The sequence below is a fragment of the Nicotiana tabacum genome, chromosome 15 (assembly GCF_000715075.1).
Source record: "Nicotiana tabacum cultivar K326 chromosome 15, ASM71507v2, whole genome shotgun sequence".
NCBI classification, from domain to species: domain Eukaryota; kingdom Viridiplantae; phylum Streptophyta; class Magnoliopsida; order Solanales; family Solanaceae; genus Nicotiana; species Nicotiana tabacum.
The window spans coordinates 19254838-19269674 of record NC_134094.1 but is presented as its reverse complement, the minus strand read 5'-3'; the positions used below and the strand labels follow the sequence as shown (position 1 = coordinate 19269674).

The 14837-nt window shown below is 32.1% G+C and overlaps 1 protein-coding gene across 1 annotated transcript; it reads right to left on the bottom strand.

Annotated features, from left to right (window-relative positions):
• Window positions 1–7968: 7968 nt before the first annotated feature.
• LOC107782378 (uncharacterized) lies at window positions 7969–10803 on the bottom strand. The gene is made up of 3 exons (XM_016603259.2): window positions 10503–10803; window positions 8709–9158; window positions 7969–8331 (listed from the first exon to the last, which is right to left on the bottom strand). The coding sequence occupies exons 1-3, from the start codon at window positions 10633–10635 to the stop codon at window positions 8030–8032; spliced, it is 885 nt and encodes a 294-aa protein (XP_016458745.1). The 5' UTR covers window positions 10636–10803; the 3' UTR covers window positions 7969–8029.
• Between the last annotated feature and the right edge of the window lie 4034 nt (window positions 10804–14837).

Here is a 14837-nt window from a genome sequence, read left to right as displayed (position 1 = left end):
ACTAAGCCTAAGGGCTATTCTTATTTCGAGTTCGAGCAAATCCTCACTCAACCACTAAGCCTAAGGGCTATTCTTATTTCGAGTCCGAGCAAATCTTCACCCGACTATAAAGCCTGAAGGCTACCCTAACTCGAGTTCGAGCAACCATCCTAACTCGGGGTTTATCTATCGATCCCAGGGGCTACCATTAATTTTAGTTCGAAAAATCATTCTCACTCGACTACAAATCCCAAGGGCTACCTTATTTCGAGTTCCAGCAAGTCCTCACTCGACCAGTAAGCCTAAGGGTTATTCTTATTTCGAGTCCGAGCAAATCCCCACTCGACTAAAAAGCCTAAGGGCTACCTTATTTTGAGTTCGAGCAAGTCCTCACTCGACTATAAAACCTAAACATTAGAGGATCGGTTGGCTTCCGAACTCGCAAAGGATGGGACTATCTGTATACGGTCAAAACCGATTTTGCCCTTCATGCAATTAGTCAAGATTGGAACATAATGGATCGAGGGTCATTTTCATAATACTAAGATGAGATCTGAAGCCAGGTTACCAAGCTCAAGATTCAAGGATCGATCAATACCGAGCTCGAAGTCATTATCGAGCTCAAGTCCAAATTGAACTATGATGTGAAATGGCGTTATCGAACTCAATATCCGAGCCCGAGTCAATACTGAGTCTGAGTCAATATTGAGCTCGAGTCAGTATCGATATTGAAATCTGGAGATCGACCAATATCAAGTCCGACCAAGATCGAGCTGAGAGACAAGAGTCGTTGTAGCCGAACTTGGGGAGAGAATTTCAGCGGGAATTAAGGAAAAGCCAAATTAACTAATCTATCATGGGATCCTCACTATGTATATTTTTATTATATCCAAAGTAGGATCCCTCCACTATAAAAGAGTGGCTATCATTTCTGTAAAAGGCAATTGAACATTGAAGAATCTACACACTCCCTTATTGAAAAGATTATTGATATTCACATATAGATACAAGAGAAATTATCCTTTTGTGAGCCTTGTACATTGATTTATCTTGCTTGTTCATAAATCATTTTCTACTCAGTTTGGTTTGTATTTCATTCCTTGTTTTACAGTTAATATTCGATATTTTTCTACTTACTTTTTTGATTTTTTCCAAACTACACCACGTATCCTTAGAACTACGTATAAATTCTACTCTATCCGTTTTTCGGGTAAACATAAATATATGTAAACTTGCGCGGCACTGAGATAACCAATTAATAATTGTGGTTGTATAGCAATCAGGGCCAGCGCTATAGCTAGGTGGGCAGAAGGGGTTTCAATTGAACCACCTTCGCCTAAAAATTATACTATGGATATAAGGTTAAGAGGGTGTTTGGATTGACTTATTTTAAGTGCTTATTGGCTTTTAAGCACTTATTTAATTTTTTATGCATTTATATTAGATGTTGAATTCCCTTAACTTCTTCACATGTTTACTTTTTAAATTTTTTGAACTCCTTGATGAAAATACTATTCCTGATAATGATAATTGATAGAATAGTAGTATAAGATGATGAATACAAAATATTTAAGTGAACAATATTCTTTGTAAGAATTTTTACGAAAAATCTGAATGAAATAAGAGAAAATAAATCGTTATAAAAGAAAAACTAATACATGAGATTAAGATTGTGCCATTAACATGCCTAGCTAAAGATGTACAGGTGGGCAGGGTCACTACTAGAAATTCGGCAAAAACCGATCAAGGTCGACCGACTAATTTTGATCGGTCAAAAAACCGATAAAACAATCGACCAAAGTTGGTCGGTTTTTCAAAATATTTTAATTTTTAATTTTTTTTACGAAACCGACCAACTTTGATATATTTTCTTTGGCGCAAAAATACGGGAAACTATTTTTGAGTCCCGTGAAATTTATTTTTCAAGAAACCGACCAACTTTGGTCGGTTTTTCAATTAAAATAAATAAAAATTAATATTAAAAAACCAACCAAAATTGGTCGGTTAATTCGGTCGGTCATTTTAAAAAGTTGGTCGGTAATTTTACTTTTTAATAAAACCGGCCAACTTTGGTCGGTTATTTTCGTGCGAAAATACAATTAAAGAGTATAAATCAAATAAAAGATAGTCTTAAAACAAAATGTACCAATGGTCTAGTGGTAGAATAGTATCCTGCCACAGTACAGACCTCGATTCGATTCCCAGATGGTAAATCTTTTGATTACATAATTAAAATACCGACCAACTTTGGTCGGTATTTTTTTGCAATATTTTGTTTTCTGAATTTAATTGACCAGCCAAAGTTGGTCGGTAATTTCCGACCAACTTTGGTCGGTATTCCTTTCCGAACCCTAAAATACCGTCCACATATAAATGGTCGCGTTTTGGTCGGTTATTGACCATTACCGACCAACTTTGGTCGATTGTTACTTCGTGATTGATGCAGCCGCAGAAAAACCCTAAAAAGGCATTGATAACTACATAACCAATTACAATGAGACATGTGTCTTGAGCATTAAATGGACATGACGTATGTCTCATCGATTCTGAAGAATGCATTATGATAATCGGGAAAAGGCGGCAAGAAATTCCCTCCATAAATACTTACCACTTCCTGAATATTCAGTTGAGAATATTCAGAAAGTGGGGGGACTATCTGTATTGGTGGAAAAAAAAAAGCTTGACACGTGGACCATCAGCAAGGTAATAAGTGGCACTTTCAGTTAGGTAAATTAAAAGAATTGAACACGCATGAATGGAATACCCCCGGTGTTCCATCAGAAAAGGTATCAACCCTGACAGCAGGAAAGGAAGAAATAGGTACGGGGTAAATGAAGACCATAAAAGAGGAAGGTTCATGAATCTGTTATAAATAAGGAAGGAAAATCGACATTGATCGTGATTACGGAAAATCTTCAGTCGTTAATGTAACTGTTACAATTATATATGGTAACGGGCAATCAAGACAATTAATACTATTACCAAGCTAGAATTAAGTAGGGAAACCATTATAATTATGTACCCTCATAATAAGGACTCGATCCTTATTTATAAAGGCATTTGAATCTTTTATCAATATATGCAATTATTGTTTTACTTTATTCAAAGTGTTCAAAGCACAATTCTGAGAGAGATTAGCGATTTACTTTAAGCTTTCTTTTCTTACCTATTATTTTCATTATTCTTTGAATTATCAAGAAAGTGAAGTAATTTTTCTTATCAATAACCTAATTTTTTCTTCATATTAGTGTTGACCGAGAAATCTATTTTTGGGTTAAACAACTTATACTGATAATTGATAGAGTTGTAGTAAAAGGTGATGAATGCAAAAATATTTAAGTGAACAATATCTTAGTAAATTTAAGATTTTTTACGAAAAATATGAATGAATCTATAAGAGCAAATAAATCGCAATAAAAGAAAAACTAAATATGAGATTAAGTGAGCGTTTAGACATAAGAATTGTAAAATTCCAAAAAAAGTGAAAACAATTCAAGTGAAAATGGAATTTAAAAATTAGAGTTGTGTTTGGACATGAATATAATTTTGGGTTGTTTTTGAAGTTTTGTGAGTGATCTAAGTGAAAATTTTGAAAAACGGTATTTCGAAGTTTTTTAAATTTTCGAAAAATTCCAAGATGCATATTCAAGTAAAAATTAGAAAATTTATGACCAAATGCTGATTTCGAAAAGAGTGAAAAAAATTTGAAAAAATTTAAAAATTTTCTTATGTCCAAACGGGCTCTAAGATTGTGCCAATAACATGCCTAGCTAAAGGTGTATAGGTGGGCAGGATGCACATGCCTAGCTAAAGGTGTATAGGTGGGCAGGATGCACAACTGCACGTGGACTTTTAAAGAAAAATTATCACAATTTTTATATTGGTGGTAAAGACTAGAATTTCAATTCTTGATATGTTTGTGGTCCCACTATGGACCAAATTTACATACTTTTTGCGAACGGAAATAACTTTACACACTCAACCTTTTCATAGTGTGTCCAATACACACCAATTTTATATTAAGCATCTCAGAAAAAGAGAGGCATGTCACGCACCAATAATATAGTTCTACATGTCATTAATTTTAAATAAAATAAAATAATATTAAATTATAAGTATACCTCTTGACTGTTCTTCCATCCATCTCTTTCTCCTCCCCACCTTATCTTCATTGACGTCCACCTACATAAAACAACCCACAATTACCACCTATCGTTTACAATCCAAAATTAGGAACCCTAGTACATTAGTCACAAGTTTTCGAGTCTAGATTCAATTCTAACACAAGAAAGAGAATGCAAAAATTCAAACTCCATTAAAGTTGGTTATGGTCAGATCCATGGTTGCTCAGTTCGCCGTCATCTTCTCCAATAAACAAAATAAATCTTTATGTTTTGGCATTTGATTATGGCCAGAATCCAAGGCATTATTCAATGAAAATAAGCAACCAAACCCAATGATGAAAGCGCAAGCAAACAAAGAACAACTTTACAAAAATGTCTATAATTAACAAATTAAGAGTTAGTCAAATCTCGACTTCTTTTGGCTCATCTCTGATATCCCTCAACCACTAAATTAATTCTTTATCATATTAAATATGTATTCCTAAATTATTATTACTAATTATGATTCAAACCTAGATCCGTAGAATTCTCTTAGATATAGATTCCTTTTAACTATTTTATATTATTGTTAGTTTAAAAATTGTGGAGAAAGAAGATACAGGAAAAGGGGTGGGGAAAGGGGGAAAATGGGGAAAGGGAAAGGACAACAACCAACTCAAAAGGGAGGGGTTCTGGGGAAGAAGAATAGGGAGGGGGAGAGTTAAAGTGAAGGGAAAGGGTGGGGTTAAGGGGGCAATTAATTAAAAAAAGAAAGAAGAAAATACATACATTTTGACACGTGACACTTAAACAGATTGGAAATTATTATTTTTAAATGCAGTGGCGAAATCAGAATTTTCGTTAACGAATGTCAAAATATATAAAATTAAACATACCAGAAAATTAAGGGGAGTCAATACATAGTATATACACATATAATTTATTTTTTACCTAACTACACCGTATATTTTCTCCGCAAAATAAATTTTGACACGTAGCACTTAAACAGATTGGGAATTATTATTTTTAAATGGTTCAGGCTTTTATATTTTTTTGTCATACAGGCGCGTGCCACGTAGCAAAGGTAGTGTGTCTTAGACACTTTAGAAATGTTGAGTGTGTAAGGTGATTTTTATTCTCAAAAAGTGTGTAACAGGAATTTGGTGTATAGTTCAGGTGACTACTTATGTATTTTGCCTATATTTCCAATATTTGCATTCCGCATAAAAATCATCATCATTATCTTTGGACTCTGATTCCTCGTACAATAAACGGAAAGGGCCAAATGTACCCCTCTACTTTCGAAAATGGTCCGAGAATACCCCTCGCTATACTATCGGGCTATCTATACCCCTGCAGTCATACTTTGGGTTCAAATATACCCCTCATTTAAACGGAGGGACACGTGTCATCGTCATGTTGGTCAATTCTAAATATCTCCTAATTAATTAAAAAGACCCATTAATCATACCCGAAAAATAATATTTTTTTTTGTAAAAACTGAAAAAAAATAAAAAAATATTTTTACTAAAAACTGAAAAAAACAAAAATAATTTTTTTCCAGTTTTTACAAAAAACTGCTTTAAAAAACTGAAAAATATTTTCTAAAACAATATTTTTGTAAAAACTGAAAAGCAATTTTCTAAAGCAATTAAAAATTAAAAAAAAGATATTTGTTTTTTCAGTTTTTACAAAAACACTACTTTAGAAATTTGCTTTTCAATTTTTTTTTTCAGTTTTTACAAAAAATATTGTATTAGAAAATATTTTCAACTTTTTAAAAGTAGTTTTTATATTTTCGTTTTTTTCAGTTTTTAGTAAAAAAACATTCAGTTTTTACAAAAAAAATTGCTTTAGAAAATTAATTTTCTGCTTTTTTTTACAGTTTTTTCAAAAACATTATTTTAGAAAATATTTTTCAGTTTTTTCTAAAGCAGTTTTTTTGTAAAAACTGAAAGAAAAATATTTTCATTTTTTTTCAGTTTTTAGTAAAAAATTTTTCAGTTTTTTCCAGTTTTTTCAAAAAAAAATTTGCTTTAAAAATTACTTTTCGGGTATGATTAATAATTTTTTTTAATTAATTAGGAGATATAACACGTGTCCCTCCGTTTAAATGAGGGACTTATTTGAATCCAAAGTATGACTGCAGGAGTATAGATAACCCAATAGTATAGCGAAATATATTCTTAGACCATTTTCGAAAGTAGAGAGGTATATTTGACCCTTTGACGTACAATAAATTTTTTCAAATTAAATAAAAAACTAGTTTCATTTGGAAATTTTATCCGACAACATTGCGCATCGACACTTTACTCTACACAGGAATAATATATTATAATTTGTCAGGAGCCACAAAAGTAGAAAAAAAACAATAACAGTAATACATGTTTTTTCCGACTAAAAATTGAATATAATGGGAAGAAAATGTGAAAATTCAAATAAAGGCGAATAGTTTAGCCGCCACTAAGTCTAATATAATAATAGATGGATGATACAGTAAAATTGGGAAAAAATTATTTTAAAGAATTGATCTTCCAATCATAATGAAAGACTTTCAGTATATAACTAAACTGAATGTTTATAAACTTACTTTTATATTTGGCGAGATCTAGCAAGTCATGTCAGTTAGGAGTAAAGTACAGAATTCATTAACTTTCCAATACTGAAATGGTATTAATTTATTTGCATAAACAAATAAGACAAAAAAATGTCAAATAAAATAAAATAAAATAAAGAAAATATTACGCTTACACCATTTTCCCAAACCCAAGTCAATTCTCAAATGTAAAACTAAACTAATCCTCTTGAGATGAAGGTACAAATACAATCAAAGTAGTTAATAAGAGTTTTAATTTATACTATTTTACAATATCATACATCAATTTTATCCGTTAATAAGATTATACATCTTATTTCTTTTTTGTAAATAGTTATTTATAAATATTTTTTGGGTGATCTGATCATATAATATTTTTTACAATATCGTATCACTACTAAAAACAGTTTATTTGCGGAGGTTTTATTACAAGGTTATTATTAACCTCCCCAAATTGCATCTAATTAAGGGGGTCTTATTAACCTCTGCACTGAAATTCAATTTGCAACGTTTAGAATCTCCGCTAGCCTTAAAAAAATAAGGTGCTAACAATAGAATATTTCCTTCATTTATTTTTATCTTTCCCTCCTTTTTCCAGTCCTTTCTTTTCAGCTTAGAAGAAAAAAAAGACGCAATCTCCTCGCTATATCATCTTTCTCACAACTCTCCTTCATTCTAATAAACAAATTGAGGGGGTTAAAGCTGATGCGAAATAGAATTTGCCATATTTGTAAGATATTGATTAAAATTTTAATTTGTGGGGGTTAAATCGCCGGCAAATAACCTCGGATAAATGATTACGACGGGCTGTAAAAATTGTCACAAAATGATATTGGCGAACCTTACAGTTTGGAAACCGCTGCAACATCAATTAATGGGGGTTTCTGACAGCTACAAAACGTAAAATAACCTCCGCAAATAGAGTATTTTTGTTTTTAGTGTATATCAATTTTACTCGTTCAAGAACTTGCCTTATATTTAATATTATAATTTTAATTTTTATGAAGAGTTACCTATAAATATTTATTAAGTGACTTGATAATATCATAAAATTTGATAGTTACTTATAAATATTTTTTGGGTGACCAGATCATGTAATTTTTTTTATAATATCGTATGAATTTTACTTGTCAATAACTTGTCTTATTTTCAAGATTACAATTTAATTTTATATAAAAAATTATGTATAAATATCTTTTGAGTGACTTGATGGTATTGCGAACTTTTTTACGTTGTCACGATAAATAAGTTAAAACTCTAATAACAATACAAGTAAAAGGACCATAGTGGTGACACCAATTTCTCAGGATTTATTTATTTATTGAATACATATGCATGTCTCATTAGAACCTCAAAGGTCATCTTGACCAAATTCGGCAAAAGAATGTGCATAATCTTGAAAATGATAGAATGAATTTTCAGAAACAAGCTGAAAATACTCTTCATAGACTTCCAGCATTTGGCTTTCACTATTGAACTCTGTGCATTCAGTTGGTAGAAGGCAATTATCATTCAGGAGTAATTCATCAATCACCTGAAGCTTCTCATAAATTTCATTGTCATTTTCTTCAAGACTTTGACCAGAAGAAGGACAATGGACATTATTGCAATTAGTTTCCTTCTCACTAGCAACTTCACTAGTACTTGAAAACCCTGAAAAAGAACCATGCATGTACGTGCGTAAATAATATCTCTTTAAGAATTATATATAGTCAAACCTCTTTATAATAACCTCATTTATTTTGAGACAGTTTTTGATTGTTATAACAAAGTATTGTTATATTGAATGTATATTATAACATAACATGAAAATTGAGTCCAAACAAACCTTGATCATTAGAGTAAAATATTGTTATAAATTATGCATGTTATAGAGAATTTTGACTTAAGCTACTTGAAAATAGTATAAAAGTAATATTTCATTATCAATAGCTTATAAAAATAGTTTCTAATTTAGTATAGAAAGTAAAACCTTAAAATCAACATAGAGTCCCAGAGCCCCCACTTACAAGTGATACCGTGATTATTACCTGACATCGCTTGCACGGAATCCTGCGTATGCCACTGCTCCTCTATCTTCTTAGCTACTTGTTCTTTCTCTTCAATATTGTTACAATTTTCTTCGATATTGCCCTTTTTATTCCTCTTCTTCTTTTCCTTGTAACCTTTTTGGTTAATTTGGGAAGAAACATTTGCTTTCTCCTTTTGTCTTCTAGTGTTTTTTGCAAGAGATTTGTGTATTTTTGGCTCAAGTCCTTCGGATTTGAGTTTCTTGAGAAGATGTGTGTTCCAATAATTCTTTATTTCGTTGTCTGTTCGACCAGGTATTCTTCCAGCAATGAGAGACCAACGACTTCCTAGAAGATTATAAAGTCTAACAATAAGATCTTCTTCTTCAGATGTAAAATTACCTCTCTTGATTCCTGGCTTAAGATAATTCACCCATCTTAATCTACAACTCTTGCCACATCTGAGTAGCCCTGAATATACAAACAACATTTAATTATTTAATGAGTAGGGATGGTAATGGGGCGGTGGGTGCAGGGCGAGGCGGGTTTCTAGCTATGGCGGGGCGGGGAAGGGTGGGTTTGGACTTTGCGGGTGTGGTGCAGTGCGGGGCAGGTTTAATTGTTTTTTTTAAAGAAAACTTTGCGGGTCGTGGGTGCTAGAGCACTCACCTAACCGTTTAAATTCAAACAGCCGGCAAATATGTAATGTATATATAATCCATGTATGATATGTATATATATAACTCTATATAATCAGTTCATAATATATTTATGCCGGATAGAAAAAGTAAATGTAACAGGAGTAGTATATAAGCTTTTACACTATCAGGTGAAAAACTTACGTTTATAAGGTAATTAATTATACCAAAAAAGTTTGATTAGTTGACTTGAAAAATTAAGTAATAACCTATTATGACCGGTTAAATTTTATTAATGGTATAAAAACGTTAAACTGATGTTAGCGTGTACTACTGCAACTTAAATCTTTACCTCACACTATTGGTCAATAGAAACAAATGTTTCTGGCATAGAGTAATTTAAACATAAAATAGAGAAAATCACATCATCAATATCGTACACTTTGAAGGAAAAAAAAACAGATCATCGTGCACAATAATGTTGCATAGGGAGCATATAAAAAACAATAACCCACCCCCACCCCCACCCCCACCCCCCGCAACACACATACACAAAAAAATTATCTTTATGACAAAACAATTTAAGAGTTTGGCCCCTAGTAAAATTAAGTTCAAATTTAAGTTCGATAAAAGTTGATCTCCTACCAAAATGTGGTACTGAATAGTAATCGTATTCACTAACAGTTAACTCTAGGAAAAATTAACATGTGATTTAATTAACCGCGTATTCTTGCGTCTTTAATAGAAGCCAAAAACTTCATTATCATTAGAGTAGAGTATAATTTTTCTTCTATTTTGTCATTCTTATGCAAACAATTAATGGACGATTCAACCCACTTACGGGCTCGACTGAATTCAGTATTTCCACGATTGAGATGTATATGTGTGCATGCGCAAAAAAAAGAAGTATAAATAGTAATAGATTAGAAGCCATTCTTTCACCTAAGAATCCACAATTCTGATCCGCCACTGTATGAAAATCAAGGATTGAAGAGAAGGTAAGTAGAAGGGGAAAGTAATTACTATTCACTACCAAAAACACGTGTTTTTACTAATGAACATTTCAGTCAGAAGAAAAGCCATCGGAACAGTTTCCGATGAACACATTTTTGACGGAATATTTCTGACGAACTCAGAAATCCGTCAGAAAAATAGAATCAAAGAAAAAAGTGATTACCAGCTTTCATAGGAAGAGATCTCCATCCAACTTCTCCATGTTCATTAATATAATTAGTAAGTAGCATATCTTCTTTTGCAGTCCATGTACCTTTCCTCAGACCTTCTTTAGAACAACAGGGTTTTCTTCCCATTCCTATTCTTATTCACCAAATGAAGTTGAATTTCAGAGACAATGAGGGTTTAATTTAGTAATATTTTAACGCTAATTTCAGAGACAATGAGGGATTTTTGTGTTAATGGTCAAGCACAAGAAAGAGAGAATCTTAAATCTAAGCAGTATATATTTAAGTACAATGAAGAAGATGAACTAGGTCTAGAAGTTATTAAACTATTTCCCACATGTAATGTGTATTTTAAGTCTACTTAAAAAATATTACTATATTTTTATATTTAGTAGAATTTTATTCCCGATATTACCATTCTAATCTTTAATGACACTTTCTTACAAGAATGACGATATATTTAAAATCACAAAGAGTTAAAAGAATGTTATTAATGTGTTATCCACACTTTTAATTTTAAATCACAAAATTTAAAAAAAAATTACATTCTTAAACTTCATATTCAATCAAATTAAGATACGTGGAATGAATCAAAAGAAAAAAGGACAAACAACATATCTTTCACGTGCTGGCACAAAAAGGAAAAAACATTATTTTCCCCAAAAAGTATATGAAATTTTCTGTCTTCACATGTACAGAACAAAACCAATTTTCAGAAATAAGAAACTTTTTACTTTGAAATTGTTGCCGTGATTTTTCCACCCAAATATCTCTGTCATTGAAAACCCCTTGTTTAATACTCAATTATACACACTTTGCTTTTCCTCGAGTTCTATGCAAAAGTATTGAGATGACAAAGATGACCCTTTTATGTTTAAGGTAACTTTAAAATGGTCTCTTAACTATATTTTGAGCAATTTAGGTCGTTTAAGCGTGGCAAAAATAAGCACTTTCAGTTTTCCTCAAATATTTAACAAACTCTGCCCATTAGATTTAACGAAAACTATGGAGAAAAAAAAACTAATTAGAAAAACTAGGGAAGTCCTGTCGAATAAAAAAAAATACTGCAGCACCAAAAATTGTACCAAACACTACAAATAGACCAAAAACAATACTGCATCAGGCACCAAAAACAGACAAAAATAATAAAACAAATATAAAAATTGCACCTCCTAATTCGAGTTCCCGTTATATCTTTCTTTTTCAGAGTATCCATTGAATCTAACAACCAGCATTTGTTAACTCTTTTATGGACACCAAAAATGCGTATCTTTGATAAAGTTAACAGATCAAAACTGTTCAAGGGTATATTGTAAGGGGTTATTTTAAACCTACCTTTGGAGAAAATGACAAAAATGGCCTGTCTCATACAGAAATTATAGTTTGTTTAAGCATAAATTGAATCATTTACTCTAATTAAAAATAAATTAAATTGCAGCTCGTTTGTTTCTCAATTCCTCTTCAAAGGAGCGGCCCTTTTCTTTTAGAAGGAATATTTAAATAATGAAAAATAAATTACTAGCTCAGTTAAAAATTAAAATAGAGAAACTTTATATAAACAAAATGCCACCTAGAATTTCTGCAGTATTAATCCAATATACACACACCCCAAAAATACAAAGATAACATTCTTTTCTCCTCCTTTTTCCCCTATGATTGGTGGGGGCCGATGGGAAAAATTAAGAGAAGGCATTTTAAACGTTTTAAATACAAAAGGCAATAACAGTGTTACGTACTAAGTCCAAATTATTAAATACTTATATATTACACTTAATCGAAATTAGTCGAGGAAAAATTAAAATAGAAAACTTATAACTACAATCAAACCTAATAAGAGGCAAGTTTAAATTAATTTCACATATAGTTTCTTTTAAAATTTATTTTTCTAGTTTTTTTAAATGCAAAATCTTTTATTTAATTTTTGATAATCGATTTCTTCTAATAGTTATCGACAATAAAAAGTCAATCCATTTAATAATTTTAATACATTACTGATCTTAGATAAAAAAAAATTAAATTTCAAATTTGAGAAACTTCTTAGACACCTGTTACATAAATGATTGGCATCTTGAATCTTATTATCATGATCTAGCTTAATCAGTTGTCATAATTTTGTTATTGGGCGTTCTTGATTTGAACATCTAAGAATTCTAAATTCAAGATGTTAGAGATCGTGGTTGAAATAGAAAATAAACACCCTTTACTATTAAATGTTTCGTTACGAGATCAAAGAATTTATAAAATTTGATGGAAGAACACGTAAGTACGCAACAGAGATCGTCATTTATTCTGATTGAATTGAAACATCCAAGATATCGTAATCGAATTAGATAATTTATTGCATGTCCATTTAATGCATAACATAATGTCAGATCTTTTAAAAATTTAGAAAAATATTTAATGCATGTTATTTTAATATATTCTTTCATATCATGTTATTCAATACATCTTAAAAACTAGAAAATATTTACTGCATGTTATTTTAATATTTTTTTACGTATCATATTATTTAATACATCTACTATAACATAAAAGTTCTAAATATACAGTAGTTGTAATTATACAGGAAGATTGCCGATACACTTGAATTTTAATAGAGTAATGTCATTTGTCCCGAAAAAATCGTTCAAATAGGGGCATAGTAGTAATTATTACATGACCGTGCCAACCTAAATGACAAAATTGTCCTTCATTAAAAGAACTAGAGCTTTGATTTGAATTTAGAATTTTTTATCTCTCTCCTAATATAATTTTTTTTTATCTCTCTCCTATGTGACTTGCCGGGGTGGTTGGTTTGGTTCCGGGGATGCTTCGGAATGAATTGGGACATTTAGTCTCAAGGTTTGGAAGCCAAAGTTGAAAGAGTTGACCGGATGTTGACTAATGAGTAAACGACTCCGAAATAGAGTTTTGATAGTTCCGATAGTTTTGTATGGTGATTTTGGTCTTAGGAGTATGTCCAAATTTTGATTTGGAGATCTGTAGGTCGTTTTGGTTTGAATTGGCGAAAGTTGGAAAGTTGAAGGTTTGAAAGTTGAGAAGTTTGACCGAGAGTTGACTTTTATTGTTACCGGGCTCGGATTTTGGTTTCGAGAGTTGGAATAGGTCCGTTGTATCATTTATGACTGGTGGGTAAAATTCCAGGTCAATCAGAGTTGATTTGATGTATTTCAGCATTGGTTTTAGAAGTTGGAAGTTCTATAGTTCATTAGGCTTGAAATGGGGTGCAATTCATGTTTTCGATGTTTTTTGATGTGATTTGAGGCTTCGACTAAGTTCATATGATGTTTTAGGATATGTTGGTATGTTTGGATGGGGTCCCGGAGGACTCTGGTGTGATTCGCATCATATTTGGCTCATTGTTGAACTTGTAGGACTGTTGTTATGTCTGGTTTTGATTTCTTTATACGCGATCGCGAGGAGAGGTCCGCGACCGCGAAGGGTTGTTTGGGTGACCGGTGAAGTTGGTCTATGCGTTCGCGCAAATTGGTTTGCGATCGCGAACCTTGGGGAGTTAGTGCTACGCGAACAAGTGAGAGGTGTTGTGTTCGCGATGAAGGAAGAGGAGACGTGGGATGTCAGACACGTTGTTTTATGCGATCGCATGTGTGTGTCCGTGATCGCGTACGTTTGGGGAATTAGTAATCGCGTTCGCGATGGAGTCTTTGCATTCGCGAAGTGTATTTTTGAGGGCAGCATCTTTTGTTCTTCGCAATCGCGAAGAGGAATAACTGGGCAGACTATTTAATTTCAAAAATGAAGGTTAGAGTATTATTTCACATTTGGACTTGGGGAGCTCGGCTAGGGATGATTTTTGAGAGGGAGTTTACTACAAATCAAGATTTTTGATCACTTTTGTCCAATAATATTGAATACCCATTGATTTCTACATCTAGATTATGTGTTTTTAAGGTGAAATTTGGGAGATTTTTGACTAGGAATTTAGGACTTGGGATTGGAGAGTTAGATATGAGGGTTTGAAGGTCGATTTGTGGTCGGAATTAGATGATTTTGGTATGGTTGGACTCATTATTGAATGGGTGTTTGGATTTTATGAATTTTGTCGGGTTCTGAGGCATGGGCATGTGGTTGAACTTTTGGGTTGACTTTTTGAATTTGGCTAAAGAACTTAGCTGTTATCATATGGGATCAATTCCTATAGATTGTATTGATTATATTAAGTTGTTTGTGACTAGATTCGAGTCGTTTGGAGGCCGATTCGCGAGGCAAGAGCTTGTTGGAGTTGTGATTTGCGCAGTTTGAGGTAAGTAACACTTTTAAACTTGGTACTGAGGGTATGAAGCTCTGAAATACATATTATGTGATTGGTG